At 48.1% G+C, this 27,343-nt stretch overlaps 1 protein-coding gene across 10 annotated transcripts in view; it reads right to left on the bottom strand.

Annotated features, from left to right (window-relative positions):
* ANK2 (ankyrin 2) overlaps positions 1 to 27,343 on the bottom strand; it is a 359,674-nt gene that overhangs the window by 212,605 nt on the left and 119,726 nt on the right. For 4 of the 10 annotated variants that reach the window (XM_074338603.2, XM_074338591.2, XM_074338599.2 and 1 more), the window contains exon 1: positions 22,890 to 23,045. The exons of 5 other annotated variants lie outside the window; for them this stretch is intronic. In XM_074338603.2, the coding sequence (XP_074194704.2) occupies positions 22,890 to 22,970 (81 nt within the window). In that variant the 5' untranslated portion in view covers positions 22,971 to 23,045. Of the gene's footprint in view, positions 1 to 22,889; positions 23,047 to 27,343 lie in introns of those variants that run through there. One more of the 10 variants, XM_074338589.2, reaches the window with a different exon arrangement.

Here is a 27,343-nt window from a genome sequence, read left to right as displayed (position 1 = left end):
TGCGTTACTCTGTGGGGACAGAGTGTGATAGATAAGAAAAGGATACCCGATCAGGAGAGAAAATTATTGCCTGTGAGGCTATTCATTGCTCACATTCATTGTGAAGAAGAAATTTGATTTACTTGAAGCTGCGTCTACTTCTCTGTATCCCTCTGATCATAGCCCATTACATAACAGTAACTTAGACCCTGAAGCAGTGCCTGATGCAGATTTTGAATTGCTAGGTCTGGGGTGGGCCGCAGCCCCCACATTTCTAGCAAACTACAGCTGATGGGCCACACCCCACACAGCAAAGCAGGAAAGTGCATTTTCTGTCTGTCCTCCCACCAGGTTTGGCGCTGGTACCACCGTGTGCGAGAGTAACGTCCAGACCACGAGGAAAACAGCTAAACTGCCCCACTGCTTCATGACACGCCTGAGTGCTCACCAGCTGCCGGGATGAAAGGCCACTAACTGTCCAGTGGAAACCTGCTTGCGCCCCCCCCTGCCCCCCCGCCCCCCTGCCCCGCCACCTCCAACCCTCTCCCCGGACGCCCATTCCTGCCGATCACAATTTTACACGTTGAAAGTCCACTGAAGTACTACTTCCCTCATGAAGTTTTCCCTGCGAGCCTCAATGAAATGTAACTTCCTCTCCTTTTAAGTCCTGCTTTTCAAATAGAAAAATGAGTAAAAACAGTGTCGTCTGTCTGTTGGAGGGGAGGTGGCCGTGTCCTGCCTCTTCACTTCCTTAAGATCAGCTGTTGTTCTCAACTCCCGTGCACACTGTGCGTACGAGGACACATCACGACAAGCCGCACCCCGGACTGACGGCCGGAGTAAGAGTCTCTGTGGAGAGAGCCCCAGGCGGCAATGTCCTCAGGTTCTCCTGGGAGTTCCAGCGGCCACAGTGGGGTCACGTGGGTGCAGGCTCTGACGTCTTCTAATAGGGACACTGAGTCCCATTCAGTGGGCATCTCCTGAGGACCTTGAACACAGTAGGTCCTCAGTGAATACACACCAAACTGCACACTAAATGCGCCACATTCGAACACTAGGAAGAGAAGAAAAGCACATGAATCAGAAACCTGCGTTGTCCCCACCGTTCTCTAATGAGACGCCCTCGGTGAAAGAACGATGCCGGCGGCGCTGGCCTGGCTCTAGGCCCCTCGGCCACCAGGCGTGCACACCGTACTCAGTTCCCCTAACACTGTGTCCACTGACTTTTCTTCTCAGAAAAGTACTCTTTTCCTCTCTCCAAGCTGAACAGACACTACCAATCATTACTGGAATTTTCCGCAGCCACCTCCCTGGAAATAATCAGCTGGCATCTGAGGAAGGGCACACTTTTTGCTGCTGTCACACAAAATTAATGACAAGCTTCCCGCATGCTGAGTGGAGGCGGCCGGAGTGCCATTGGATGAGGTGCTTCTGTGGCGTGACAACAGTCGGGGACCAGCAGGACGCCCAAGCTGCTCTCAGAAAACACAGCCATTGGTTGCTTTTTTCCCTTCTTCTCTTCTTCGTTTCAGCTCCTGAAGGACAGAGCCTCCTGGCAACGCACCACATGTTCTTGCCATGGAAACAAGAGAGTGGGGTGTTTGTAGAGCCGCCTGTAGGGGAGAATGCCACTCTCCTTGCTTTGTGCTACCTCTGGCCGGTCACCTGACGTTCTCAGGGACACGGCGAGCCCTACGTCGCCTGAATTACACAGAGGATCCAGGGGTACTAGGTGGGGCTGTGCTATCCAGACACATCTGTCCAGAAATTCTCCCGTCATTCAGTAGAGACCTAAACTGTGTATGTTCAGCTGATGATAAGAGTTAAATGTACTCGCTATTTACAAAATAAATTAACGGAGTGACATTTATGTGACAGGAATTGTGCAAAACTCCAAGAACTAAAAGACACAGTCAGGTCTATAACAGCATGATGCCACTGTCACGAACTCTACACCAGAACCAGTCTGAGTTGGGACCCTCTGCTCTCTCTAACGACAGCACCCAGCAAACAGCCTGATACTTGCTTTGTGAACTGGAAAGGCAAGACAGCAGCCACGTTTAGAAGTTACTGGTTAAGAAAAATGGAAGAACATCAGAGAAATGGCTATGGTACTCTCTTCACTTACACTTTGGCTGAGCTGTTGTTGCTAAACCACCCACACACACCTCAGCTGAGGTGCCCCATGCTCCCATGCCCCTCAGGTCACAGGCACCTTCTGACTTTGAGGAGCTCGTGCTCCCTTTATTTGGGCATCACAGGGACCAGTGTGGCAAGAAGACTGACATCTGAACACCTGAAGAGATCGGTGCCGTTTCCCTCAGAAAGCCAACTGTATGTGTTATTCAGGTTTGCTTGTCACGTGACCCCACGCCACTGGCCAGTCCCCCTGCCAGAGATGCCCTGGAAAGGGGCTCTGCTTGAACCTGGAACGGTTGTCACAAAAGCTTGTGCTGCTGGCCTTCTTTCCCATACCAAGTGCCCTTAGGTTGTCCGGAAACCAGAGCCCCTTCCACTGCCGGCATCAGGGGGCCAGCAAAAGGGGGGGCAAGCTACTTGCCCTTCTGTCTGCTCGCCTGGCTGTACAGTCCTGATTTTATTTAAAATGGGGGACAGGCAGGTGCCAATATCTGAGCCCAGACCAGTTATAAAGCTATTACAGCAACTAAAGGGAAGCAAGGAACCCTACCGGGTTGAGGCAGTGGGTAGGGAAGAGTAAACGTGCTGCTGCTGGAGGAAAGAGGAAGCCGGAGAAGGTGGGCTTTAGTCTGGGAGGTGGCATCCTGCCGCGACGCAGGCTGCGCCCAGGACAAGGCACCAAGCACGTGGGGACGCGCGGGACGCGCTGCCCGTGCCTTGGGGGGGGGGCCACCTGGACGACACAGCGCCTGCTGAGCTGTGTGCCAGTTCAGTACCCGTGTGCTGCCCCATCAGCTGACCAACATCTGAAACCACGCTGTCTGTCTGCAGTCCTGGCCCCAACCCGGACTGAAAAGAGGGCCGGCCTGGGCTTCTGTCAGCCCCTGTTCTATCTGGGCTTGGTTTTTACATCAACGAGAGGCCATCAAGATGTGTGCGGTCAAGTCAGAAGCAGCCGTTAGTTTAGGGCTGTTGGTGTTGTCACCTCAGTTTAAAATGAGCCCAATCTTATTCTCAGGGCCTCATCCTGTGATCTAACTAGATGTCGTGGCTCCTAGTGTCTCTGGGTATGACAGTCCCCTTTGCCCCTAACCATCACTGTCATCAGAACTGATGTCACGATCAGTGCCAAGGACTTACTGAGCAGCTGAGCAGAACATGCTGAGGTCCCATGGGCTTACTGTCTTAGAAAAGACCAAGACAGACGGTGCTAATGACACATGCCACTAATTAATTATTGTTTAACAGTTTCCAAAAGGCTGCGTGAATTCAGTGCAGCAGTGAGTAAATTCAGAGGAGGACCCACCAGGTCCCCACGGATGGACACACAGCACCATGTGAGTGCAGGGCAGGTAGATGGTGTCGCCCAGTCACATGCTTTCCTGATGTGACCAGAAAACTAAAACAACTGCATTTTTTGGGGATTCAAACTCGGAGCCACTACATTTAGTCGGAATTAGAAGATTCAAACATGGGACAATGCCATTTATACAAATTAACCCCAGAGTCCAGGGTGGCACAGAAGCGTGTGCTGGGACTTATACTCAGGACTACGAACTTTTGTGACACCAAGATTTTTTGAATGATAAAGTGCCCAGGTTGGTATTCTAGGCATAGAGCTCAGTCAGATACAAAGGGAAGCTAATCGGGTTCGTCTAGAAGAGAAAGCACACACGACAAGAAGACTGAGTAATGGAACCTACCGTTTAATTTGGAGACCGTAAGACACAGTCTGTCTGAGCAGAAAGGTGTGGAGAGGAGAATGAATGGCCAGATCTCCGCAGCGTCCATCCAGGGTCAGGTGGTACAGAGACTGAGGAGCGACGGACCCTCCACACACGAGTACGGTGACAATGCTGACCAGAACGCGCTGGGCCTGGGGTGTGCAGGGTGACCTCGTCCGATCAGCATCGGCACAGGGGGAGATGGTGTCGGGTCGTGGCCCGCCTGGAGAACAAGATGAAGGGAGGGGCGCTCCCAAGTCGAGCAGGAGACGAGAACGTGGGCTGCAGGCTGGACAGTCACGCAGTCCCTGGGGGAGGCCGAGGGGGGGGGGCAGAGTCGACCAGCATGTGTTGAAGGTGGATGAGCCACAGACACCCTGGCATTCAGTGCAGGAAAGGACACGTCTCATGCGGCCCCAAGGTCAAGGAGAAACATGGCCCTTCAGTGGAGAAGATTACACACAACAGGGACGAGCAACGCTCTTCTTGTCCTGTTTACCTTCCCTCGGTAGCAAAACGCTCGCGTTAAGATTCACACTTGTGCCCAAGGCCAGAGGCATCCTGGGCTTTTCAGTGACTGCCTGCAGCGTGTCAGCTGCACGAGCTTTGGCCCATCTTCTCGGTGAGAATTCCCCATCTGTCGTCACTGACGAGTTGTGATGCTGCTGCTAACTGCCCGCTGCAGCCCGAGCAGGGGACCCGCCGCTCTAAGCTGGCCCGTCTCATGGCTCGTGCCAGTGAATTCTGCCTCCGGGTGGCAAGGCCGGCTTATGACAGGCTGCTGGCTAATTAGGGCAGAGCGTGCCGTCTTCCTCCCTCCTGGCATTGCTCTTGTCCTCTCCTCGCCGATGACCTGCCCCAACCGCTGCCTCAGCCTTCGTTTCTGTCTCATCTGTGACCTGGGACCTCGCTTCCGACCTCCAGGGCTCTGAGCTCCATTTCCCATTTTTTAGTCTGTTGAGTCTGACCTCCCTTACTTGTACTGGACGTCACATCATTTGAGTGTTTCCCTAAACCTAAATGGTCATTTATTATTTATTATGAAATTGTCTACATTTTTGACTCTTAGCCAGGTCGTCCCTAACCCTCTCCGTAACAAAAACACAATCCTATGGGTCCCCTCTGATCGTCTTCCTCATTCTCGTGTGATATCAAGCTCTGCGTCTGAAAGCTGAAAACTGCATTTGGGGCCCCACAGGCACTTTCTAATCCCTTACTAAAGTCATGTTCTATATTTTTATTTGCTTTTCATCATGTCATAAAGTTGAAGTTTTCCAAAGTCTTTATGAAACGCCTATTTATATGACTTTCACAATACATTAAATGGTGGAAGCAAACAAGAGGAACACAAATTTAAAGGACTTCCAGGGACCTCCAATATGCAAATTATTTAGAGGTAACAAACAGTCACATAGTAATTACCAGCATTACTTATATGCCGTGCATCCAATACAGACATGACTAATTGTCCCAATTTTTTTGTATCTTTACTATTCTTCCACACATAAGGGCAAGAAAAGCTTAAATCCTTTTATCTGCTATTCAGAGGTAACTATTAGCAGATTCGTTTTTGTTGCAAAGATGTGGCTGTAAAGTTCACATGTTTCCAGCACTCGGGGAACTTTGAAGAAAAAGAAGTAAAAATGAGATATAGAGCAACGGTTTGTTTGCTTTGCTTTGGAAATAGTTGGCCAAATCATCTCTTTCATTTTGTTTGCCACAGGACCTCGACAGACTCGTAACGGCTTAGAAAACCGACTGGCATTGCTGAGTGGCCCCAGAAACAGCGATTCTGTGACCAGTGCGACAGAAAAGCAAGCTCGGTCCACCCAACCGGTGAGAAACATGGGACTAGGCAAGCTCTTTTCACTGTGGCTACGAAGCTGGGAGAAGGGCTGGGAGCCAGGCCGGCAGCCTTTGACTCACGCTTGGGGCTGCCACGTGTGACGTGCAGCCTTGGAGGGACACCTGTCAGAACCTGAGCCTGGCGTTCCGTGTGGGAGGCATGCCTGGAGGCAAGAGGCCGGCGTGTCCTTGCCCCGTCCTCCTCCAAGCTCTCCGTCTCCTTGTGCTGTCTCCACCCTGAGGCCCTGTCCCTCAGCCTTCCCTGTAACCAGGGGCGTCACTCCAAGGCTCTGCCCTCCACCGGCGGGCGACTTCATTCATTCTCACGCTCTCAACCTCACCATGCTCGTGGTTCCTAAGACTGCGAGTATACCTGTCCTGACCTCCCCCATTACTGGACTTTTCCACCTGCATGCCACACAGAAACCTCCAGCCTGCCGCTCCAAGGCTGCTCCTCTGCCACTGCCAACGCGCTGCCACCTCCCACCGAACTGGGCCCCAGGAGCCATGTTGGCCTCTGGCTCTTCCCCCTGCACCGCAGCCCATGTCCACTCAGCAGCCTGATGGCACTAACTTTGCCGGCTCCTTGCTGCCCACACCAACCACTGCGTCCCAGTTCACTGCTCAGCACATGTCCCCAGCATCAGAGCTCCCGAAATAAGATGTCTCCAGACATCTGCAATCTCCAGGGATGGAAAAAATGGAGCTGGCTGTGTGGCCCCTGCGGCCAGCCTTTCCAAGTGTCCTCTTCAGCCGCTCGGTAACACGAGGTCAGTGACCTCTCTGTCCAGGCCGTCGGTGTTGTTTATCACATCCCGCTCTTCAGTCCATGGTTAGGGCCAGAACTTGGACGTGGTGCTCACACTGCCCGGTCCTGTTCTGAGCGCTGTACATTGCTGACTCCCCTCATCCTCACGAAGCCCGTTAGGCAGCTCCCAGAGCCACGTCAGCTGTTACACATGAGGAAGGTAAGCTGCCTGCCCAAAGGGACATACCTGGCACACGTCACAGCACGTGGTCCAGTTCCAGGCTTCACGGATCCCCGCACACGCTCCTCTTCCCAGGGTGTGTGGGGGCTTCCCCACCACACGCCACGCTCACCTCCTATCGGACATGCTTCTGTCACCTGAGCCTGGTCCACGCCCATGTACCCTTCTGTACCCTTGAATGTTCAGCTCAGTCACCACATCTTAGTTCGGACCTCATGACTGACAGCTCACTCGTCATGACTGACAGCTCACTCATCATGGCTGACAGCTCACTCATCATGGCTGACAGCTCACTCGTCATGGCTGACAGCTCACTCGTCATGACTGACAGCTCACTCGTCATGGCTGACAGCTCACTCGTCATGGCTGACAGCTCACTCGTCATGACTGACAGCTCACTTGTCATGACTGACAGCTCACTCGTCATGACTGACAGCTCACTCGTCATGACTGACAGCTCACTCGTCACAACTTATGGCAGCTCAGTCGTCACAACTTGGAGGAGTTCTTGCTTGGCTTCCTCTGTGTCCCTAAGGTGGGCTGTGTACACGCCCATCATTGCAGTTGTCAGCTACTACCACAATCATCTATTTGATGAGGGGGACAGGACATGTCTCCCCCATTGTTGTGTTTTGCACAGCAGTGTCCAGCTATTAAGAGGCGCTCAGTAAACGTGCCAAGTGAAGAATTAATGACTACTGGATGAGTACAGGGCACTTCACCAGGAACCAAGAACCCCTCCTAGTAAGAGGTCCACAGGGACGGAACTTGAAGCACTTAGAATGAGTCCAGTAGCCCCTGGAGCAGCTTACAAAACTTCAAAAAGTGTGTGTGTGTGTGTGTGTGTGTGTGTGTGTGTGCGTGCCTGTGTGTGCACGTGTGTGTGCGTGCACGTGTGTTCATGTGTGTGCATGCACGTGTGTGCATGTGTGTGCATGTGTGTGCATGTGTGTGCATATGCATGTGTGCGTGTTGGGGGACAACATGAACCAAGGTAGGATGGGACTGAATACTGAAGCTGTAATGGACTAGGTCAAACCAAGCAGCTTTATAAGACTCATGTGTGATAATGTTTCAACAACTCCACAGATAGTTTCCATGTAATGTTTCACTTCAACTACCTTTTTAGTTTGTTTTAAATTACTACTTTAAAAAGGTCTTAAGGTCTCATAAAATATATACGTGAACCCCGGCCGACACCAGAGTAATGACTAGAGTGCCTGTCACAAATCACAGCCAGGAAAGCCCTGGTTTGGGAGCCAGCACCAGTGCACACTGTCGGGAAGTGTGTCATTAGTAGATACCAGGGAGGCAGCTTCTGCAGAACGACCTAGCAGATGGAGACCTGCTACACAGGGTGAGAGGCACGGCCTGTCCTCGCTGCAAGCTCGCCACGTCTCCTTCGTATGGCAGATATCAGGCACTTCTAAAGCTGCACCCCTCAAACCCACATCAAATGCCCCTTTCCATGGCCAGGCTTCCACTGCCCTCCAAGGTGGCCTCTAAGCAACAGGAAAACCAGGTCTAGACCCACGTCTGCCATGAACACGAACGTGTTTTGGGCCATGCTGGACTCCTCCGGGTCTCAGTTTCCTCATATAAAATAAGACATTTGGACTTGGAAGTTTTAAACTCATGTCAGCTCCATTTTAAGTTACTTGCAGCTCTACTAAAAGTTTATGCTCTTAACGAAAACTAGCATAAATCACACATTAGTCACCTGCATGCAAGCACGTCCATGAGAGTGAGAGAGCACATAAGCATGTACATTTTTGCAATAACAAAATCATAATTCTTTATTATACACATAGGACAGGTGATACTGATATGTTTCTGCAGCATCTGAGAAATACTATACCTGTTTACATTTAAATTCTAAAGTTTTTTGTTAGAGGTTCTACAAATGCACAAGAAAATTGTCAATTCATGACTTAGATTGAAAAATAAAAGTTAGTTTACTTCTAAAAGAACCATCCAAGGCCATAAATTTCACAATAGTTTGAATTTCCTCGGGGTGGGGGAGGGGCCGTGAGCGGGTCAGCAGCATCCGTCGCAAGGACATCACCACAGACCGAGCTCCTCGGTGGGGAAGCGGGGCTGGCAGGTGGGGCGTGGGGGTTTCTGCCACAGGAACAACAGGTGGCCGCGTGCCACTGTGTGATGTGGAACCCCTGGCTGGATGCTGCCTGCACCACCTGCTGTTAGGTATGTGCTCACACAACTGGTACCCGCACCGGGACAGCGATTCAAACAGGCCCACAATGCTGCCAGCCTGAGTCAGACTGTTCTTGCGGGAGCTTCATGTACAGGCGATGAGGTAAGTGGAGGGGACCTCTTTCTACTGTTAGGCTTGCAGCCAAATGTGCTTACGTCCTATCAAACGACGAAGGGCTTCATGTGCCTAAAGAATTATCGAGGTAAATTTCTCCCAGGTAAGTAGCGTACATCTTCAACACCAAAAAGCAATACAGTTTAAACTGGACCGTGCTACTAAAAGTTCCAAAAATGACTTCCAAAGGCAGGAAAGCCACTTGTACATATACCTATTGGGGGAAAAAAACAAAAACTGTTTTTGTCTGTGTGTGTGTGTGTGTGTTTATGAGAAAAATCAAATTTCAGTTTAATGCTTTAGGTCAACCCAAAATAAAACATTATATTAAAATTAGCTGAGTGGTGAGCTTTCTTAATTTCAAATGAAATTCTTAATTTCAAATGAAATAAAGAAACAAAAATGTATTTTTCTCATTGCAACCTAAACCAATTCAAATGCATGTAGTTGAATATTAGCAAGAATTAACTTAAGGGCTACTAAAAACAGCCCAGAAATTTATTTTTGAGCCTCACTTTCCCATGTGCATTGAGCTGAGTTTCATAATTTTAAAACATGTAACTATTTTTATCTGAGACAAAAATAGTCTCCAATATTCAGCTCTTTGATTTCCATACTTACTGTTAATTCTCAAGAATTAAAAAATTTTTAATATTAAAAAGACCTATTTAGGTGGACCCAGCGTGGAATGGAATGATCTGATGTAGATGCTTTAGTAAATGATCTTTTTAGTTTTATTCATGTTTTACAAAGGCTCATGATTTACTCTTCTTAGATCAATTGTTGTATTACTCCACACTGGTGATAGTCTAACCATAGAAAAATACTAATTATTGATTTATATCGATTATAAATGAAAATACATATTTTATTGATATTTACAGGCAAAAAACACAACTTTGTTTATTAAAATCCATAATTAAACCCATCAGCAATATTCATAAAGACACATACTGAAATTATTTTAAAATTCAACAATGGAATGATTTTTGCCAAAATTATTTTGAGAGTCTTCTTTAGAGTATATTAACTTTTCACCATCAGAAATTTTTTATGGGCCTCTGTTTGAAGCTTGATCTTTCTTTGATGCTTGTAATTGCTGTACTATATTTACTTGTGATTAAATGGAACCCTCAGCTAGTTGATAATGAATTTTGGCTTGTAAAGAACAATAAAAGTATTTAAATCATTTTTTTTAAAAAAGACCGATTTATAACTGCCAGCAAATGAAAATAATCTGTAATTAATGTCATAGATGTATATTATTATTTGAGTCCATTTGGTCTTCCATCATCCCCCCTGAGGAAGTGGTCACACAAAAATAGGCAAACCAGCACACAAAAAAATGGTTTCTGATTGTGGCAAAAGCAATTATTTTTACAATGGAAAAAGACGTATCTGCATCATTATAGAAATACATCTAGGGAGCCAGCCCGGTGGCTCAGGCGGTTAGAGCTCCGTGCTCCTAACTCCGAAGTCTGCCGGTTCGATTCCGACATGGGCCAGTGGGCTCTAAACCACAAGGTTGCCAGTTCAATTCCTTGAGTCCCACAAGGGATGGTGGGCTGCGCCCCCTGCAACTAACAATGGCAACTGGACCTAGAGCTGAGCTACTCTCTCCACAACTATGATTGAAAGGACAACAAATTGACTTTGAAAAAATCCTGGAAGTACACACTGTTCCCCTTAAAAAAAAAAAAAAAAAGAAAAGATAGACATCTAGGCTAGTCCCGATTGGAAAAAGTGAATTCAAGAACTACAGCACATTTTCTGAGAGAGCAATGCTGAAGTCACCCTTCCCAGGATTATTTTAATATTCACTATTATCAGAAAGCGTTTTATCTGCAGTACTGGCTGCAGGTAGAGCTTGAAAGCCTTTACTAAGTAATAACCCAATGCTGTCCATTAGGAAACACGGCAGATTTTGCGAATTTGTAGCTATCGTTTGGTAATACACAAAGATAATGTTTGTTATACACACTATTCGTGAATAATTTCATACATATATTCCACTGGACATATTCCTAGTAAATTTCACATTCAACTTCAGAATTTTAGATTTCACGTAAATGTTACACTACAGAACTTGAATTTTGGTCAGCTATAACACAAACACTTCTCATCTTTTACCTAAATTGGTACAAGCACCTCATTTCCTCAAAGTCACTTTAGGGTTGACAGACATAATTACCTGTCATTGTGTAGGCCTGGGGGAAAAAATCAAATTTATACTATGAAAAGAAAAGGCAAAATATTAATCTGAGCTCTACAGCCTTGAAATCACTGGACAAATAGTACATGAATGTGTACTAGACAGCTGCCACCAAAAAGAAACCAGGGGTCATTCTAACATCCTGGAATATTCAGCATATTGAAAGACACAGCCAGCCACATCTGCCTCAGTTTCTCACCCTGTGATGTAATTATCTGCATCGAAACTTTCTAGGAGTTCCATGTTGGACCACATACATATTCTCAGTTTATTGACTATTCATAACTGTTCACTTCTTCCAATCACGTAGTCCTGAATAATCTCAACAAGGCCCATGGGGGTGCTGAGAAGGGCACTATGACAGGGCAATTAATATACAGACATAATATGCAGAGAGCAAATAGCCAGCAAATAGAGAACATGAGTTCCAAACACAATGATCACTGACCACCTTGAGATGACCTTGAGACATTGAGACACTATTCTGAACAGGAAAAATTTCAAAATGCACACGAATATTAGTTTTTTTAAAGTATTAGACTGAAATATATGTGATATTTGAATTCTAGATGCGGCTACATCATGACAGTTTCCACATGACCCTTGACCTCCGGGTTGGACTGTGACACCACCATCAGAGACCCTGACACAGATAAAAATGGCCAAACCCACCTCAGGGGGAGGGGAGCTGTTTGAATATTTGGAAGTTCAACTATTCAGTTATCGCTTCCAACTTAATAGCCCAGCTTTAGACGAGAATTTGAAACCTGCACATGGCATGGCACTAGGTTTTCAGAATGAGGATAGTTCATTATAGAAACTTTCTATGACAATAGAATAATGAAGATACTGCAGACATCTAGGCAACTGGGGATCAGAGCATGATTACAACTACCTTCAAAAAATCTAAAAGTTTCCGGGCGGACAGGTGGCTCAGTTGGTTAGAGCGCGAACTCTGGGTAACGGGACTGCTGGTTTGATTCCCACAAGGGCCAGAGAGCTGCGCCCTCCGCAACTAGAATGAAGTCAATGAGCTGCCGCTCAGCCCCCGGTGGCCAGATGGCTCAGTTGGTTGGAGCGCGGGCTCTCAACCACAAGGTTGCCAGTTCGACTCCTGCAAGGGATGGTGGGCTGCGCCCCCTGCAACTAACAATGGCAACTGGACCTGGAGCTGAGCTGCACCCTCCACAACTACGATTGAAAGGACAACTTGACTTGGAAAAAAATCCTGGACGTACACACTGTTCCCCAATAAATCCTGTTAAAAAAAAATTCCAAAAGTTTCTAAGTCACTTCCAACAGTATCACATCTGAAACTCAGAATCACCTTAATGGGTGTGTATGTGTGTATAGAATATTTCCCAAACTCCTGACATTGTTTCATAGGCCACCTACCAAAAGACTGTCCTATACCATTTTTGAAAAGAAAAATGAATTGCTCTGCAAAGGAAAAACACTTCCCTTCAGCTCGTGGTCTTTGCAGGTGGATAAATTACAAATAAAATTTTTAAGAAATAATCATCCCTTAAAATCATTATCAGAGAGAAGCACCAGGAGAGGAACTTCACTTTTCCACTGCACTCCATTCTAACACTGGTCCTGTGCGCAGTCGATACGCAGGGCACGCCCCAAGCCACCCACAGCTGTGCCTGCCGCCCAAGGACTACCCTCACGAATCAGGTGTGGAGGCAACCTGGCCGCAGCCCAGGAAGACTTTCCAGAAGAACAGACCCCACCCACTCAGAAGGAGTCTCGAGGGCAGGTTCCTCGGTGGACACCTCACTGCCCCAGGTGCTCGCCCAATCGCACTGCTTCCCCAAGAAGTGGAAACAGGTCCCTGCTGTGTAATGAGCTTGGGGAGCCCTGACAGATCAGTGACCTTCTGAACGAACTCACAAACACCCGTTCATTCGGGGGGGGCTGGGTGAAGGGTGTCAGCCATCCCATAGAAACAGCTGAAGCGCAGACGGGTTGAGTGTACAAAGCTCCACTCTCCAGTGTCCATGCTGAGACTGAAAGCTCCCACTGGCTCACGTGTCAGGAGCACATCTGCTACCTTTAGTCAACAACTACATAAAAACATTTTCCTGTTTGGATTTATACTTCTGTTTTCAACTGTATTTGGGGAAAAAATAAATCAAAATAGCTTTTTAGATTCACTGACCAAACAGCAAAGGCATATGATGCAATGGGTTTGGACATAAAGAAACCTCTACTCCTGAAATCCTAATCCCATTTGAACTGTTTAAAACGTTGTTCTACCCGCATAGCCCAGGGGTCACTGACAGGCAGATGGTCACTTAGGGGTAACACCAGCATCGGTCATTTAGTAACTGCGTGGGGTCCATGGGGAAGGTTTTCAATCCCTCTAGATGTCAACATGGGGGCATCTTTAAGATGGGGACAACATCGAACCGACCCCCAGATGACTGTGGAGATGCACTTAGCTAATCTGCACAGGACCCAACAGCATGACTCACACACAAGGTGAGCTCTCAATACACCAACCAGTGCTCAGTATTGAAATTACTGTGAAATGTTGTCCGATGAGGTGAAGTACTTTTCCTAACGAAAAACTTTTTGATAATTAAAATGTTCAGCTTATTGAATAAAACATAATTTATTCAAACAAATTTGATATAGGCAAACTTCATAAAGCCATAGAAAACCTCTATCTTACTTTCATTGTCTGACTATTATCACTGGGCATATGGACCTTCCACAAAGGATCAGAATGTCTGTCATATTGAAGGATTAGCAGTGAGGGGAAAACCTCAGCACATCAATGTGCCAACAGAATATCCATTTTTTATTTTGTAAATTGCGTTTGTTTCGGTAACTGGCGGGAATTGGCACACCTTGCCTCCCTTTCATTAGCTGCCCTCTGGCGCTAAGGATGAAGGCGTGCCTTGGAGACCAGTGAAGAGAACGGGCTGGTGTGGGCAGTGGTGGCCAGACTGGCCCTGTGCCCTAAGCAGCTTAGCTGAGAATTCCACCCAAAACCCAGGCGCGGCTCAGCCCAAAACCTCACAGGACACACGGTCTCAGAGCAGAGAATAGTAATGTAACTTACCAGCTCTTTATTAACGCTACTCAAATGTGGCTTTCAAAACAGCCTAAAATTATGAAAATGAATGGGTAATTCACGGTAAGTCTTTTCCTAGTCACTATGCCAAATCATAGGCTATAAGGAAAGTGTTGCCAATTCCTGAATTCTCCAAGTACTAACACAAAATTCTCAAGAAAGAGTTTTACACTTGCACTTCCTTTATGCCTGTCACTTGTCTCATTTTGTCTGTGTGTTGTAGGGAGAACCAAATCCCTTGGACAGCTTGGGAGTGTGCTCTGTAGCATAAATGCTGCTCTAGAACCAGATGTATTTGTTCAAAATTATCACTCAACCACAGTATCTTGAAACCCGCACAGAAGCTCTGCTGTGCAGAGACACCTGAGAACATGTCTGTTTATCCTGTGGGACACAGACTGGTGTGTGCGCCCCCTGAAAGGGGCACAAGAGGAGACTCTAGCGGACAATTCCTCAGTCTCATCCCCACCAGGCCCCACGCAGGACAAAACAGTATCATCAGGATGGAGCAGCACCCAGACTGTCCACAGAGGTGGCAGCTGACGACCACCCTGAGAGGCGGAACAGCTTCCCTTCAGGAGATTTCCAAGCATCACTGCGACCCTGAACTCTGTCACAGGCACACATCACATCCGTCACGTGCCACGTGGCCCACAGCTACAAGCAAGTGCTGGGACAGAGGAGGGTCACACCACATGGTGGTCCTGGCCTTCCTCCTCGTGTGAGGCACAACAGAGACTCCCCATGGCTGCTCGGAGAGTCGAGTCAGTGGCCATTTCAATGTGAGTTCCGAGCAAGTGTCCCACACAATGGTGACATTGCTTAGCCCAAGTCACACAGACAATTATGCGGCATGCTGAGTATGGTTCATGCCGACAACACACATTCCAAATTCACATGCACACCTCGTCTTTGAACTTGATGAAGACACTGAAATGAATTACTGTCGACAATGTGGAAAGCACGACAGTCACGCCAGCTGGTCACACCTACCACAGATGGACTGAAGGTGAGAAAGTGCAGCAGGCACCGGTGCTGATGTCAGCAAGCAGTACAGTCAGTAGTCCAGGGGTTCCAACTGCGTGGAGGGCCGTACTTACTCCAGTTCCTTGTTGGTTTTCCTTCCTGATTTTTACTTTAAAATGTTGGTTTACTTTATGTCTATTGCCACCACCCTTCCCCACCCCATGCCATGATTACAACCACACAATGGCATCCTGCCACCAGCCTTCTGAATTCAGGGCAAACACTTAGAAACCTGACAAAGGAATCTTTGGGGACAAGCATTATACCAAAAGGGAACTGAAATCTCGACACAGAAAATACCAAATTTCTCATAGATAATTGTCATAATGTTTCAATTTTAAAAAGACTTCAGTCTTGTTTTTAAGTTAGAACACCTAAACTGGCTCACTTTACCAGACAGAAATATTTGTTGTTAAGAATGCTGTGAACATTATCGCATGAATCTACGTATCAAAGACATCAGTTACCAGTACTTGGTGAGACACCCAAGATGGCCCACCATCCATTTTTAACTTCTTCAGACTCCCAAAATCAACACAGATTCTAACACTTATTTCTGTTTCCTTAGTTTTACTTCTAAAACAGGCCCTCGCGTCTTCTCTTTTACCTTGAGTGTTCTCTGAAGGGCAGTGGCTGTAACTGTCCTTAGTTTATGGGAAAGAAGTCGAGGCGGCCAGAGATTAAGAGGAGGTACAAGGATTGGCCAGCAGTCACTCTGCCTGCCAGTGACAAGGGACAAAGGCCATGCAGAACCCCGAGGGCAGAGCAGCAAGTAGAGGAGGGGAAAGCCATGGACTGCACGTGAAGGCTCCGGAACACCCAGCAAACTAAAAAGCCAGCCAGCACGCGGAGTGGGCTGACGTGTAACACACACCACCAAACAATGAGAAAAGCTGCCGCCCAATATGCAGTCTTCCGAGCTCCTGTACAAGAATTCTAGAGAACTACAGTCCTGGGTTGTCCACACCAGTATCTCCCTAGGTAAAGGCAAAGGTTTAATTATTTGCTTAATTCCAAAAAGTGTGACTGGATTGAGACACCTTGCAAATTTGAAGGCTCATTTCTTGGAATTTACTATTGACTAGAGAGACAACTTATAAACACAAACATAAATGGGCAGGATTTCACCGTTAAGATGAGTGACTGGGAAGATTTGTGCTGGAGGAGGACAGAGCAAACCCCCAAACAGATGGAAACCTGGGCATGGACCTGAGCAGGGCCGGGGCACGAGGACATGGCAGGACTCCCCTCACTTACACCTGTGAAGGACAAGCCCGTGGTCTCCTCCTCTAAGGTGACGCGTCCAAACGGCAGGCTGTCGCCCTCTCCTTCATACTCAAGGAGCCAGGATCCAAGGTTCCCGCTCCCGCTGGGCTGCCCATAGTGCCAGATGTTTTAACAAACTCACCGACCTCTAGCCCTTCCCAAGCTCCTGCAGAATTTATCTTGGGCAACACACAACATCACACGCGTTACTTTCAACACTTGTACGTTTCACATAACACTTACACTATTTCTCTGGGTTGCTCATGACTTTTTCTTGGGTAGAGATGTCTGCTCAGGTACGTGATAAACTCCACAACCACGTCCATCACAGACTTTCAGCCCAGCAAAGCCATAGCAGCTTCTGTAAGCTAGCAAACCGCACGGAACTGCGGAATCAAAGGAGCTTCCCTGTATGTTGGGAGGAAGCACTAAATTAAACCGAGTGTAATAAGCTGATTCTTAGAAATTGAAGCTCATTAAGCAAATGCCAGGAACCAAGGTCTTCGTCTTAATGAGCACAAACACACCTCAGTGGGTAGGACATGACTGTCCGTGAGTTCCCAGAGCAACATGAGTAAAAGCAGGTCTGATGGGCGAGGAGAAGCTCACCAGGTTTGGGCGTATCATTAACCAGAGCACTGTCTTCTGTCTTCCCTCCACCTTTTAAAACGTGACCCTCCCTAAATGGTTGGCAGGAATTAATGAATTTCAAGGAACAGAAATACTTATCTCACTGACTTGGTCTCAGGTGCATAAAGTCATTTTTTTCTACCAGAAGGTTGTCTCATCCGATAGCAATTCCTGCTCTGCCCTTGTGAGTAACAGGAAGTGTCGATGGCACGTGTATCTGTTGTGATGAGTGAGCCAGTGCCCACTGAGACCAAACCAGGCAGTGGCTTCGTCTCTGCCAGCAGCGGGGATTGGAAGAGAAACAAGCAGGAAAGAGTAAAGCTGTGGCGTGTTTGTAATTCAGTGTGTTCTGAATCAGGGCACGGCAGTGACCAATAGTTTAAACTAGCTCAGTATGCAGTCACTTGTCTCTTAGAAACTTTATCCAGGAGAAAGAAACCAGAAACACCTCAGAAAAGAGTGTGTGAAAAAGAATCTTCCATGAGCGGCGCCTGGCTGTCCCATAAACCGTTCCTCCAGACTACTTAGACCAAACTTCTGAGAGCAGAATCAACGATTTACGCTCACTGAATTTAATAAGCCACCCGAAGGTAGCTGTTGGCTCATTTCGTTTTCACTCATTTTGATGGATTTTCAAAGTCCAGTTCAACCTCTGTATGGAGGGAAAGAAACATCTGCACCCACATATCACACAATCTATGGTAATGGAAGCAAAGGACGGACAGAGACGTCCCACCAGGAAGGAACCCCCAATATGTGTTCCCTCAGATTCGAGTGAGCACTTCGCAGAATATGAGGCACTGATGGAGGGGGAAAGAGCTGGGGTGTCTGAGCAGAAGATGTCGCTGCAGGGACCTCAGAAGCTTTGCAAGACAAGCAGGTAGCTCAACACCCAGTTGCCACGGGAGGACGGTACAAAACATGTCATGTGTTGACGAGTCTGAGAAGTGTCTCTCATTTCTCCGGCACCTTCCCTACATGCAGTTCCTCCTCTACCAAACTGGGGTACCCTCAGGGAGTTACTCTGGAGGTGACACGAGAGACTGTCCAGACACCGAGCAGGAGAAGACAGAAGGAGGCTCCCACTTCGTGCCACTGCTGCCGCCACGGGATGTACACAAATGTCACGGCATGAACCAATACACAGCCTAACACATCATGGAAATGAGGGGCTCTTCTTTCCAAAATAACTCAACTCCATGCCTGCTGACCACGTGCTGAAGCAATGGTGCTAAGTAAACTCTCACGCACATAAAAAGAGTTGGGAGCTTGCTAAAACTTCCCAAAAGTGATGAGCAGGTCTCGAGTGTGTCCTAAGAATGGCAGGTGACCCAGGGAATTGTGGTCAGCAGACAGCACTTCATTCTAAAAGGGACATTTTAGGGTTCATACCTGGCTATTCCTTACATATGCAACTAGCAATGAAAAGACCAGTGTCATAAAGGCAGGCAGAAAGAGATGCAAACAAAGAGAAGCAGCAGGTAAGGGACTTTCCCACCCAATAAAAAGAGTCCACAGTTCTGACCGAGGATCCTCTAAGCATGTTCAGAGATGGGAAGCGCTGTCTCCAGGCAACACAAGCTGTTGGGGTGATAAGTTGATGATAAGGGTAATTTATGAGTTCTTTGAAAAATGGAAGAAATGAGGATATTACTCAGATAAATTATGTGTGAAAGCCTTTCTCGACTTGACTGAACTTCTAAATTCAAAACTACTTTGGCTGCAAGAGATCAGGGCAGCCAGGCCTTGGCTTTGCCGCTGGACCCTCTAAAAAAGCCCCACTGTCCCCAGCTGCTGTGACAGTGAGCCATTCGCCACGCCTCTCATTCACTTTTCAGTCACTCAGCTGCACCACCTTCCTCTCCCCATTCGGGCAAGGAAACAGCAATTTAAATGTGTATGTATACAACCAAAATACTCTGCATTACCATGAAGCTTTTAAAAAATGGTCTAGTTGGAAACATCATAAGTAAGTAGAAGGCAGCCTAGAAAGTCCTTTGATCGAACTGCTCTGGAGAAAACAACAGAGGTTGAGTGTTGTCTCTGTATAGTTACCCCATGAGCAAGCAAACGGATGTTAAGCCGTCCACTATCTCCTGTCTCAGAAGAAATGAGACCCTGCAAAGCCCGCTGTCAGGTGTGTCTGGTGGTGACTGAGGCTGCTTGTTCCATGACATTTATGCAAATCAGCAAAGGCTCCTGCAGCCTCGTTCAGTACACTGCGTGTCACTGACACAAAGCTGGAAAGAGTGGGTGCTACCCACGTGCACAGTCTTGGATTATTTCAATCAAATCTGCCTAAACACTGTCTGGAATCAGAAGGTGTCAGCGTTGTCTGGGGTTAGAACAGGCTAAGAACGCTCTGATTCTGACACATTCCACACCGGTCCCAGTGGCTGCCTTCCCTCCGGGGTTCGAGCTGAGTCAGAGTGTCCCCATTTCCTGTCCCACTGCCACCAACAGATCAGAGTATCACCCCAAATCTGCACCCCAGGCAATATCCGTTCCTGTGAAATAACTGGGCCTCAAGAAAACTATTCTGTTGACGAGCCAGATGAAAATGGTTTCTATGAATACTTCAGCAAAAACACTGTCTGACCTATTTTCCTTGGACACTAAAGAGCATCCAGTAATAAATAAATTTCTCTCTGTCTCCTAAAGTATCTTTGTGTTCAAGTTTGGGAAAGAGAGAAGCAGCCGCTGACACCCAGGGCAGGCCTGGCCCTATCAGCTTGGCCGTGGTGTTCCCTGTACATAAACAATGGGAGGTCATCCCAGACCAGGCCCCTCTGGACCGTCACAGAGCAGGACAAAATGGCACCACCCCTATCACGTCGGCACACGACAGAACACAAATAGCGTCCCGGGCACGGAATGCCAGACGTCCCATCTCTGGCTAATGACATGGCTGCTTCTCCATCAACCACAGCTTCAGTCTGCCCCCCTAGAGCTGACTGAGTGGGGTACACAGCTGCAGAACTGCCCCTGCTTCCTGAGGGCACCCAACCCAGAGTGAGCGCCCCCTTCTCGGCCCCTCCAAAGCCCAAATCCTGCAGGTGTTTCTAACTCGGCCTCCCAGTCCCTGAAGCCAGAGCAGGCATTCTTAAGAAAAGCTAAAAAACTGTGTCTTCGAGGTACTCACTAAAAGGCTACTATAAAATGAACTCTTTATCTTCTCACGTTGTGGGCTCTGTGGCAAAAGAGCTTTTGGCTCTGTCCCTCAGAAGAATTCCTGTTGTGAGGTGTCGAACAAGCCGTGGGCTGCGGCTCCTTTGTTAGCTATTTCCCACAGGAAGAGGCATGTTCTGGAGGAACATGGTTCCACACGTGGCATCCACAGGCCAAGCATCCCTGGGTCTTCGACAGACTGGCCCGTGGGGGTCACCATGGATTAAAGTGACATGGCATGGACCTGGTCCACTCCCACTTTCTCAGATTTTGTCTGTAGTAGGGAAGCTTACCTCTCAATTAGCATGTCCTTGTGACAGCACATGTAATGGTCTAGTTTCTAAATATACAAATTTAAGTTGCCTGCTGTGCAGAAAGATGTGAAGCAGGAACCTGAAGACCTGGGGCACATGTACAGAAACCTCGACAATTCATGAGGTCAAGTTTCTAGTTATCATATATAACTTGGGACACTGTGAAAAATGACTCAGCCTTTGCAAAGTGCTGATATTTTGCTCTGCCTCTCTCAAAATATGAACAGACTTTCCTTCTACAGGGTTTATTACGACAGGTCACTTCCACTTAAGGGAACAGTAACAACACTAAAAGTTAGTGCCGTCAACTATATATTAAATACCACTCAAAGAATTTTACACACATTATTTTAATCCTCATGAAATACCAAAAGGTATATACAATTATGCACATGTTGCAGGTGAGTACCAGATCAGAGAAATTAAATTATATGCTCCAAACACATATTAAGGATAAGCTAAGATTCAAACCCACTTACACCTGATATGACAGGCTGAAGAGAGAGAGAGAGTGTGTATGTTTCCTTTTAGGTGAAATTACTTTTAACACTCAATATTCGCTGTCTTAACAGCTCATTTAATATATGCCTCTGAATACACACACACACACACACACACACTCAAAACTTGCTAGTAATTGTATCATTTTCACTACAAGTTTGGAAAAGAATTTATTCCTAAAATAAATATGTTTGAGAAAACGGAGCTTAAAAAGCATTGGTGATCACACCAAGAGCCTCCTGTGCGATGACTTCCATCGTGTGAGTTTCGCGTCATCACTCGGAGCCTCCAGTGTCCCTGACACGCGTGCTCCGCCCTTTCGCAGCTCTGAGCGTCTTGTTTCTACAGCAGCACAGGCGGTTCAGAGAGAAATCAGAGGACTTGGAAATGATATTGTTAATTCAAGCAAAAATTCCTTCTTTCTTTTTCCCTATCTCTTGCTCTTTCTCTTTTCTATTTTTTTTTTTTCTCTTTTTAAAATGGTGATCAATCAGCTGACACTATAAAATGCCCTGGGGAGGGGGGGGGGGTCCAGTCCTCTTCTGTACAAAGGACATTGTACGGGGTCCCCGCCCGCCCTGGGTCAGCCTGTGCCTGTAACAGACTGCATCGCTGTCGTCATGCGATTACTAAATTTTCACATGTGGCAGGCTTATTTTTATCAAGTTACATAGCACCATACAAACACAGTAACCCTTTTTGCTAACACAATGGTCTTAACTAGTACCGGGGGTTACTATTTATTTTGAATTGTTAGCTTATGAGACGTAGTACACCAGACACCTACGGTTTTGGAGCACAATGCAATTTCGACATTAGGAAAATGAAAATATTCATTTGTTCACGATACTTATGTTTTTAATCTGCTCCTTCAACACCCAGGCCATCCACTACTGGCACCATTTACATTAGAATCGAATCTTCTATCCTGCCCTATAGCAGCCTCAGCAAGCCAGTGGATTTGCGGAGAATTTATGTAAAAAGCATGTCTCCGAGGTGGGGCTCAGGAGCCCGGAGCCTGCGACAGTTTCCAGGGCGAGTCGGGCCATAAAGAAAGCGCTGGTCCTGGGTGGGGCCTCCCTTTGCTTCTGCCCGCGGCGCGGCCCTGGCATCACCTCCATGGAAACCAGCCGTGCGGGGAGGTCCCGCAGGCAAACCTCTCGGCGGACTGTGAGCCCCGCACCCCAGCCCAGTCTCTTCGCGCGCGGTTGTCTCCATCCGCGGGAGAGCTGTCACGCCGCCGCCTGGGGAAGTGCGGAGCGCGGGCGAAGGGAGACACAGCGCACCGGGGACCTTGTTCCTCCCATCACAGCAGCCGCCCCTGGGCGGGAAGAAGGCCCTGAGCGGTCGGACCGAAAGGCATCTGCCAGGTCGCCATCGCCAGCCTGGCACGGAGCAAACAGCGGGCCACAAAGGCCCGCTCTGCTTCACGACGCACCTTATCACTTCCTTGTAAACTACTCATTCCTCCTAAAAATACCACGACTCTCGGCGGCGGGTGAGCGCCAGAAGCACCCATCGGGCCACCCGCCGGACACACGCACCTGTCCCCGTGGCCGCGCCCGCCGCAGGCCAGGCCGCTCCCGCAGCTGGGCACGGACGCTGGGAGCCAGGTGTTCGCAGCCTCGGCGCGATCACACACACTCACACGGCCAGACAGACATCCTCCATCAGCAACTTACCTTTTTGGGTCTTTTTCTTCTCTGACTGGTGCCATTGAACTTCTCGCCACTGTCGCTTTTCTGAGCTGCATCTTCGTTCATCGTTGTGCACAGTTTGCAAAGAAGACAGCTCTGCCATGAGACCCGCCGCACAGGCCACTAGCGAGCGTGCGCGGGAGGCGGGAGGTGGGGAGGGGGCGCGGAGGGAGACTGGCGTTGCCATGGCAGCAGCTGCCACCGACTGTTTCTGCCTGCGCCGCTAAATCAGGTTCGCCAATCACAGTGGAGCTCCCAGGGAAGCCGGCCTTGGAAAAGAAGGCCGGGGCTGGGAAGACTGGGAACTGCGGTCCCTTCTGACACACCCTCCACTCCACAGCTCTCAGCCGGCACGCAAACCCGCACAAACCCACAAAAATCCCCACAAACCACACACACACACCCACAAACCCGCATACACCCCACAGAAACCCGCACAAACCCATACACAAACCCAGCACAAACCACACAAAACCCGCACAAACCCCCACAAGCCCCACAGAAACCCGCACAAACCCGCACAGAACCCCACAAACCTGCACAGACCCCACAGACCCACACAAACCCACACAAACCCCCACAACATTTCCCCTCCAGGTGCTTCAACAGGACAGACGGACACCTGGTGAGAAAACACTCCCGAATGTGCCTCTGGACCTACAGGGGTCCTTTCCACCACCCAGAGGTTACTCATGGAGGAGGAATGGCTATCAATACCCTACGGTGGATGCAGGTGCCATTTCTAAGATGCTCCGCACTTGAGTCGAATGATAGTCTTTTAAAACTGCACTCCAGGGCGGCTGTCATAAAGCCCTGACCAGGTCCCCCAGCTAACCCAAACCATTCCCTCCTATGCCTCCTCTCTGCTCCGCAGCTTCCGACAGGACACCTGTGACACCTGGCACACCTGCACGCTTACCAAGTGTCCCTCCCACACAGGCCGGGGATGGTGTGTGCGCACACATATGGGTGTGTGTGCGATCACTGAATTTCCTGGAAACAGTGTGACACATGGCCCATTAAAGGCAGTAAATCAACATTTCTTGAATATATTAGTTACACACTTTGGTGATATAAATAGAAGGCGTCATGGAATTAAAACACTGTGTAACTGATGTTCACCAAACACAATCCCTGCTCTCGAGGAGCTTATAGTAAAGTTCCAGAATTCTTCTTGATGAGAAAACCACACTTGTTTTTATAACAAGAAACCTGGTTTCATCTATTGGGTGGAAGTGGCCATATTGTATATTTAAACATTAAAATGTGGATGCAACCAGAGCCTAATGTGTTTTGTACACACACACACACACACACACACACACACACACGCTGCACACCTATTCCACTTGCTAGGAAAGAATGTGTAATGCACAGTGTTGATAGGCGTAAAAACAGAAGGATTAAACTAATGAGAGAATTTATGAAACACGCTGAAAATCCAAGGTACCTATGCAAATATGTTATAGCCATTCTTTAACCCTATCATCATTATTACAAACATAGGTAACTTTCAATTCAGAAAAGACTACCTTAAAATGTTTCTTCCATGAAAAAGGGAGCTCATCTTTCCAGTAACACCTCCGCCTCCTGTCCCCACTGCCTCAGCACCCAGACCAGGGCACCTCCCAACCAGCGTCAGCACAGCCTTGCCGTCCTGCCCCACCCCCCCTCCTGGTAGAGCTCATTCCCACCAGGATACCTGGGGTCCCACAGCCAGCACTCAGGCCCGGCCTCGGTCCTCTTCTTTCTGTAAAAGCCCAACAGCAGTGCTACAGAAGCAGCCAGAAGCCCTGCTCCCGGCGTCCTCAGAGCCCTCACCTCAATCCTCCCTCACCCAGCCCGTCCCTGACTCCCTCACCTGTCCCCACAACATTCCCACACAGGGGAAAGGTCCACATCAGTCACAGTACAGGTGAAAAGACAGGTAAACAGCGGTTTGGGTAACTTGCCCAGATAACAACACGCTACAGAGCTGACATCCTGAGTGCAAGACCACTGCGCTTTCACTCAGTCACAGCTGCACAGTGTAATAAAGTGTGGTGAGGTGAGCAGAGACAAAGCTAGGAATGCCAAGAGCAGACAACACAGCCAGGTGACAGTGGCCCAGGTAGCAAAAGGAAATCCTTACTGGTTTTAAGGATGCATATGTCATAGGCATGGAGTATTAGAGGTGATTACATTAATTTTAATATGCCTATTCTGTTTTATTAAACGTTAGAGTTAATAGCATTATAAAATCTGACACTTACTACTTTTTTTATTGTGACATTATGCGAATGGGGTCAAGTTCCCTGAAGTATAATCAGTTATGTCTTAGAAACAGGTTCTCTTCCAAAAGTGAGTTTGTCAGTCAGAGCTGTCTGCTGTTAAAAATACATTTTTCATAGCAACAATGTTATAATCAGGGTTAGTTCTCTAACGCCCTCAAAAGGCCTTCCTGCAGTGGATAATGTCAGCAACCAGGCCGGACAGGACAGTCCCTCGGACCATTCTCGTGTCCTCTTGGCCAGCATCAGGCTCTGCTGAAGTACTACCCCCAGCAGCTGATACGTGATTTCACTGGGAACAGCCCCTCTGCAGATGCATTCATGCTATTGTGAGGTCACACTGGGTTAGGGTTCCTTACAGGGAAATCGGGGTGTGTGGACACACGGAGGGAAGACAGCGGTGTGAAGACAAAGGCAGAAATGGGAGCCATGGGGCTGTAAACCCCAGAATGCCAACTGCCAGCAGCCATCAGACACATGAAGCAATCAGGAGGGATCCTCACTTCGAGCCTTCTGCAGCAGCACGGCCCTGAGGACACCTGACTCCAGACTTCTACCTCCATTAATGGTCAGAGGATGAAATTCTATTGTGCTAAGCCACCCAGTTTGTGAAACTTTGTTAGGGTGCCGTGGGACACTAGTACAACCATACTTTCCAGGTGAGTACAGCCATGTGACAGACGTCCAACCCTCAGAGTGTGGGCAGAAGCTCCCCTGCAGGCCCAGCTAGGACAAGCCCTCCCAGGAGTCATCTTCCCTCTTTGCCCACCTAGGGGCTGAGACCAGAGGGAGACACAACAGGGCAGGTGGGAGAGGAACAGCTTGGGGAAAGCCTGAGCTCCTGAATCACTGTGTGGAGCAGAGTCTCCCTCCTCCCCACACCCTCTTCCACGGACCCTAGTGGGACCTGGGTAACTTTCTGTCACTGACATTATGTTGCTGTTTGTGACAACAGTTAGACTGCAGTAACTCACCACATCTACTCATGTTCTCTGGAACGCAGTCACCTTTCCACTTTGGGCAGAAGTGTGTTTAAGAGGCTACATCAGCAGTCTGGGAGAATGATGATGGTGACGGGACAGACGCATTAGTCAGCCTGTCGCCACCAACAGTGTTACATTCACAAGCACTGGGAGGAGTGAGACGCAAGGACAGGGCAGTAGGGAGGCCTCCTGCCTAACCAGCCGGGGAAGAGACCTCATCTACAAAAAAGCCTCAAAGAAACATGCCTGCAATCCATTTCATTTAACCAATGAGAAAACACGACCAGAAACAGTGGACAGTCCTGTGGTTCCACAGCTCATTCGTGGCAGAGGGAAGACCAGACTCCAGGGCTTGTGCCCCCTCAAGAGGCAGCCTTTACACCGGGGTGGCCTTCATATGGGGGGACTTAAAAATCCTATGGTAAATCTTGTCTACTTTCATTTGAAACAAGGACCCATCAGGTCTTGCTTCAGGTGTAACAGGCAGGAGAGAAACCAATTCACCACACGACCACCCTCAGGGACTGACTGGGAAGAAAGACCCCATTTCTTGTGTAAATACGATAGCCTGGGCAGCTTGGTGAGTTAGACCTTACAGCAGCCGCAGGAGCAGGCTGGCTGGCTTCACTCAAGCCAGTCTTAGATAAGGTGATGACAGAGAGGTATTTGGCTATAAAACTTGCCATGTCCAACCTAGAAAGAGAGCTTCTGGAACCCATGGCCTACCATTTTAGCAGCTCACTTCACCTGAGCAAACAATTACTAACATTTGCATAATGATTAATTGTAGTCTCATTTTGCATAAATATCAACAACACTGCAGATTAGATGTAGAATTTCATGGAGGATGAGAAAATGTGGGTGAGCTCAGAACGCGCGTGCTCCGGTCTAGGTCAGTTTTTTAGGACGCCCTGTCACCTGCTCACTCTACTACACGCAGCCCCGCTCAGTCTCCAGTGACATCAGGCCTTGAAAATAGCTGTGGTAATTGGGTTTTCCTGCAGATGCAAATGAACGGCACACTGGGGCCGGTTGTGTCCTTGACAGACAGATTTTTCCAGTGAGATTTAACTTCATGACTGTAAATATTTTAAACCTTAAACCATCTTGAAAGTGATGACAATTTGTTTTTATTTTTAACTATGAAGAGAGAGTAGATCAATAAATATGCAACACAGCAGCAACC

This window comes from Rhinolophus sinicus, chromosome 15 (assembly GCF_057876585.1).
Source record: "Rhinolophus sinicus isolate RSI-liver-muscle chromosome 15, RSI-T2T, whole genome shotgun sequence".
Lineage (NCBI taxonomy): Eukaryota > Metazoa > Chordata > Mammalia > Chiroptera > Rhinolophidae > Rhinolophus > Rhinolophus sinicus.
The sequence above is the reverse complement of the archived record's forward strand: the minus strand, read 5'-3'. Positions and strand labels throughout refer to the sequence as shown.